The 6,399-nt window shown below is 39.5% G+C and overlaps 1 protein-coding gene across 1 annotated transcript in view; it reads left to right on the top strand.

The window, feature by feature from the left end:
• Window positions 1–292: 292 nt before the first annotated feature.
• The window catches only part of LOC143023584 (serine/threonine-protein kinase pim-3-like), an 8,573-nt gene continuing 2,466 nt past the window's right edge, over window positions 293–6,399 (top strand). The window contains exon 1 of the mRNA XM_076182170.1: window positions 293–1,253. Within this exon, the coding sequence (XP_076038285.1) occupies window positions 293–1,253 (961 nt within the window). The remainder of the gene's footprint in view (window positions 1,254–6,399) is intronic.

Consider the following 6,399-nt stretch of genomic DNA (forward strand, 5'->3'; position numbering starts at 1 on the left):
CATTTTTTCTTTATGTGCGCTACTTGTGAAACATATGTGCGCGCGCGCACATGCCCACAGTTTAGAGGGAACGTTAGTAATTATCAACGAAGAATTACTAAAAGGACTTCTTCCTACACATAAATACACCAACGTTGACATCAACAGATATTTCCGGTTTGGATAGGAATTTACCTTCCGTAGCCACCGAAGAACGTAACCACGAGCGCGCTCAGTGACCCAATCTGTGATGCGACCTTGGGTCACGTGATCGGTCGCGTCGACCTCCAGGGTCGAAGACATTTAGGGAGAGATGAACAGAGACGAGAACACCAATTGGAGGGCCCGATTTCAGCTGCAGGAACCTCTCGGCGAGGGCGGCTTCGGGTGTGTTTACCTGGCGAAGGACCTCGCCAACGGAAACCAGGTTGCGATCAAGAAAGTCCCCCTCTCCGGCGTCGACACCTGGGGGTGGCGCCAAGGAACGAGAGTGCCCATGGAAGCCTCTCTCTTGCACAAAGTGCAAACCGTTCCTGGGGTTATCCAACTTTACGAATGTTTCGTTATAGAGGGCAACTTTTTCATGGCAATGGAATTTGTACCTAAAGCAACTTCGATATATGATCATATGGAAAAATGCGGCAAACTCCCCCTTCCACAGATCAAAAGGCTCTTTAGTGACATCGTAATTACAGTACAAAGATGTCTAAACGCAGGCGTTTCTCACAAGGACATCAAACCAGAGAACGTCTTGCTATACGAAGATCCAGGCTCAGGTGACTTTAAGATCAAGTTAATCGACTTTGGATGCGGGGAAATGATTAAAGGTTACAGGGGAACACACACTGGCGGAACATCGTTTTACTGGCCACCAGAGTACATCGCCAAAGGAGAGTTCCTCCACGTCCCGGCGACAGTATGGAGTCTCGGGACCCTCCTGTATTACCTGGTGTGCCACGACGACCCGTTCTACGACGACAGCGAGATCGAAAAGGGTCGCCCGCCTTTCCCCGAAGACCTTCCCCGGCAGTGCCGTGACCTGATCACCAAGTGCTTCGCCATGGACCCATGGGAGCGGCCCACCCTCCACGGCATCTTGGACCACCCTTGGCTGAAGGGTTTTGGCCGCTCCGAGGACGGGAACGAGCTCGAGCCGCCCGATCCAAAGCTCTTTCCGCAAGAAATCTTCAGGAAACTCGAGGAGCGCGAGACGAAACAGAACCCCCAGGCCCCACTGAAGAATAGTGGTTTACAAGAAGAAAGTGAAAAGGAAAGTAGGCCACAAAAAGAGAAGAAGCAAAGAAAGAAGAGATGGATACCACTGATAAACATGAAGCCTACTAGACTCGTCAAGAACCCAATTTAGTTGCTAAAAAGGACGGTTATATTTTGCCTGAGAACTGAATGAATTAACAGGCTCCCTCGGCTCAAGAAGAACGAGGGCTCGATATACTATTTAGCTGAGAACTGATCGTTTGTACAAAAAGTACATCAGGAATGTGGAAAGCCAAATGGGAAAATGGAAGGTTTCCTTAAAGTCCTAATAAGGACAAAGATGAAAAAATCGGTCTGAAAGAGCCATACATAGTTACATAGAAAGGGCACACATATATGGGCTACCAGAAGGAAGGAAAACATCCGTATAACATCCAGACAGACATGGAAAAGAGCCTATGAGCAAAAACGCTCTTTACGTCACGACAGTGACAGATCTGAAAGAAGCCTTCGTCAGAAAGAGCCATAAAGAGTTAAAGAGAGGGCAAGAAAAAGTTCAGTAAAGGAATTAGTCTTAAAGAGCCGCGCGCATGGGGAGATCACTCTCCCCTCAGCTGAATAAAATCGCCTGACGGCATAACAGAAGAATTACAAGATATTCAGAACGCAGTCGGAGGCCTGACCTTGAGAGGTGCTCCTCTCAGCTGAATAAAATTGTCTGGTTAGGGCGTCGTTACCCTTGCGGCGAAGGTTGAGGAGGTGGCGGTTCGGATCCTGCCACCGGCGAAGTTGAATCAAGGGAATGGTTCATCAAATTCCACACAGCAAAGTCCTTTGTATGGGGCACCGTCCTAGCCTCCCAGTATGGGGGAGTTTGTGACGTTAAACCATATCATTATAATATACATATATATATATATATATATATATATATATATATATATATATATATATATATATATATATATATATATATGTATATATATATATATATATATATATATATATATATATATATATATATACTGATGAGAAAAATGTAACCATACAGTAGGTTCAAATAAGCTGAACACTTAAGTGAGTGGGGGTTCAATCTTGAATAGATATCAGTATGGTTGCCAGACCAGATGCATGAGATGTACAAGACAAGAGGAAAGGTGCCTACAGACAATGCAACTATCCTTATTACAGAGTGCGGGGTGATCTAATAGAAGTGTTCAAGTGGATCAAAGGCTATAACAAGGGAGATGCAAACAAGGTCATCATAATAAAACAACAGGGCAGGACTCGCAGTAATGGGTATAAACTGGACAAATTTAGATTTAAGAAGGAAATAGGCAAGAATTTGTTTACTAATAGGGTGATCGATGAATGGAATAAACTTAGTAACCATGTAGTAAGCGCTGAAACTATCAGTTGTTTTAAAAAACGATTAGACAACTTTATGGATGGGGACGACAGGTGGTGATGGATACGGAGCTGCCTAGTGTAGACCTTATGGTCTCTTGCAGTCTCCTTTATTCTTATGTTCTTATGTAGATTCTCACTCTTTCTCTTTCTCTCTCTTTTTCATACACACACAATTCTTGCATCTCCTGATGTCTCTGACTTGGAGAAGAGTTGAGCTAGATAGACATCTAGGTCTGTCTACAGCAATTTCTTCTAGTTGAGGGACGTCAAAGTTCTTCTGGGTAGATTTTCCCCCCATTCTCTCTCACACCTGTACAAATTTCCCGAAGAGCACTTAATAATGAGGCCGATCTAGGAGCAGTTTCGAGTTAAGGTACACTGAGGTCCTATCTAATTTCGGAAGTAAAAAAAAAAAAAAAAAAAAAAAAAAAAAAAAAAAAAAAAAAAAATAGAATAACTAAATAACTAAATAAATACATATATATAAATGATATATATATATATATATATGTGTGTGTGTGTGTGTGTGTGTGTGTGTGTGTGTGTGTGTGTGTGTGTGTGTGTGTGTGTGTGTGTGTGTGTGTGTGTGTGTGTAGTACAGGTGGTACAGTCCTCGCTTTATATGAAGCATTCCGCTCTGGCGGGGGTTCGAATCCCAGCAGATGAGTTTCTTTCACATATATATATATATATACATATATATATATATATACATATATATATTTATATTTATATATATATATATATATATACATATATGTATATATATTTATATATATATATATATATATATATATATAAATAAATATATACATATATGTATATATATTCTCCCGTCTCCCCTGTCCTCCCCCCATGCTCCCCTCTCCCCAAGCCATCTTATCCTTCCTCCCGCATCATTACGTCAGTCCTCCAACTTCAGCTGATATTCTGAAATCTGAAGTTGTTGATAGAAACAAAAATATACAAATAAAAATAAATTTGAAAAACTCACTACGTTGGTAATAGTTAGAAATACCATCACATTACTCTTCCACCTCCACCTTTTCCACTTCTCCACCGACTCCACTTCAACTCTACCCTCCACCTCAAACTGCTGTAAAGTTATACGACCTCCACATTTGTGTCGCTGGGCCTCCTCTCCCCACCTCCTCCCCTCCTTTCCCCCCACTCCCCATTCCTCCCCCCACCTCGTCTATCTCCCCTTCCCTCCTCCCCCTCTCCCCCCAAATACTCTTTTTCCCTCTCTCCTTTTCATTCTCTCCCCCTTTTTTTTATCCTGTATTATTATCTCCCCCTCTTCTCTGTCTGTCCCCCTTATTTTTTCTCCCGTCTCCCCTTTCTTTTCTTCTCCTTCAGGCACCGGTGGGAAGAGTTTTAGGTGGTATTCTTAAAAAAAAAAAAAAAAAAATCCTTACATAAATCTTATATAAATCCTTAAAAGGGAAAGATTTATATAAGGAAAGAATTTTTATGAATACCACCGTAAGGATCATTCGGTGGTATTCTTAAAAAATCCTTTCCTTATATAAATCTTATATAAATTTTATATAAACCCTTGGATGGGAAAGAGTTATGTAAGGAAATATTTTTTTAAGAATACCACCGTAAGAACTTACGGTGGCATTCTTAAAAGAATTCTTTCCGAATACCACCGTAAGAATCTTACAGTGGTATTCTTAAAAATATCTTTCCTTATATAAATTTTTCCCTTCCAAGGATTTATATTAAATTTATATAAGGAAAGATTCTTTTAAGAATACCAACGTTAGGACATCCATGGACGTCTGAGCGTGTTGCTATTAACAATGTCCGGCCACACAGAAGACACATACTGTACAAAGGGCCAAGGTTACCGAGTCTGAGGCACTTTAACAACGTCTGGTGGGAAATTCTCACCACCATTCTGTTTGTGTGTGTGTGTGTTCGTGTGTGTGTGTGAATTCGTATGTGTGTGTATGTATTGTCTGTGTATTCCTTTGTGTTGTGTGTGTGTGTATGTGTGTGCGTGTATTTGTATGTGAGTGTATGTGTTGTGTGTGTATTCGTATGTGTATCTGTTGTGTGTGCATGTGTATTCGTATGTGTGTGTATATTCGTGTGTGTGTCTATGTGTGTGTATTCGTATGTGTGTGTATGTGTGTAAGTTTGTGTATGTTTGTATGTGTGTGTGTGTATTCGTATGTGTGTGCATGTGTTGTGTGTGTGTGTGTGTATTCGTATGTGTATCCATATGCTGTGTGTGCGTGTGTGTATATGTGTATGTGTTTGTGTGTGTTTGTGTGTGTGTGTGTGTGTGTGTGTGTGTGTGTGTGTGTGTGTGTGTGTGTGTGTGTGTGTGTGTGTGTGTGTTGTGTGTGTGTGCACGCGCGCGTGTGTGCGTATACGCTTTTTTTACAACAGAAACATCGTAAACATTGTTCTTCGCCGTAAATAACCAGCGTTTCTATCCTTTGGGGGCAAAATCACCACCATTAAGTTGGATACATTGAAGTGTCAAAGATTTTTTTTTTTTTTTTTTTGTGAGAGAGCAGAAATTAGCTTGTGCGCAAACTTAGCCTACTCCGAAAAGTACGCGCGCACCCATGGCGGCAAAGTCGTTTCTTTGCAATGGAAGCGCTAGAGTTAGAAGAGAGAGAGAGAGAGAGAGAGAGAGAGAGAGAGAGAGAGAGAGAGAGAGAGAGAGAGAGAGAGAGAGAGAGAGAGAGAGAGAGATAGAGAGAGAAAAAGAATTATTGGTTTGACGGTTGGCAAGTTACCATATTTTTAGAGAATTTACAAGTTGATGTTTGGGTGGAACTTTTTTATTGAATGGATCTTAATATAATTTGAAAACCTTGTGTGTGCACATTTTTTCTTTATTTGCACTAGTTGTATATATATATATATATATATATATATATATACATATATATATGTATGTATGTATACGTATATATATATATATATATATATATATATATATCTGTAAGTATATATATAATATATATATATATATGCGTATATGTATATATATGTATATATATATGTATATATATATATATATGTATATATATATATATGTATATATATATATACATGTATATATATATGTATATATATATATAAATGTATATATATGTATATATGTATACATATATGCAAAGTAGACCACTTGGAAAAAGAAACTAACGAAGCAGAGCGCTTTCGTATATTACATCTTCAGTGCAACAAGTACATAGTGATAGGAATACATAGACAATATATACATGATACAAAGGAACAAGGACAGTTTGAATAAGCGTAGCGACCAATTACCCCCTGGAGAGCGGAAGGTCATTGTCAATTATCTTACGATGGTCGGGCGACATCAGGTCACAGTCGCCAAGGAGAGCGGAAGGTCATTGTCAATTATCTTACGATGGTCGGGCGACATCAGGTCACAGTCGCCAAGGGTCACTGTTTCTACTACTTATATAGGGCGACATTAAGTCAATTCGTTGGATTACATTTTACCTGATATTATCTTACTAATTTCTTGACAAATGAAATTATCAAGTTTGTACAAGCCTTTATGTAGGTTGGTATTTTGATTACGGGTTGTATGAATCAAACTGCACTCTATTAAATTTCTTGCTATTATGTTGTTGGTATAATAGATTGCCTGGGCATTACCCCAATCAACTGGATGATTATTTAATTCAATATGCTTGAATATACCACTAGAATGATTGCCATCCCTAACATTTTTCTTGTGTTGTTCAATTCTAGTGTTTAAGGGTTTGGCAGTTTGACCTATGTAAAATTGATTACACA

Source organism: Oratosquilla oratoria, unplaced genomic scaffold, assembly GCF_046742065.1.
Source record: "Oratosquilla oratoria isolate Oo_2021 unplaced genomic scaffold, ASM4674206v1 SCAFFOLD51, whole genome shotgun sequence".
Classification (NCBI taxonomy): domain Eukaryota; kingdom Metazoa; phylum Arthropoda; class Malacostraca; order Stomatopoda; family Squillidae; genus Oratosquilla; species Oratosquilla oratoria.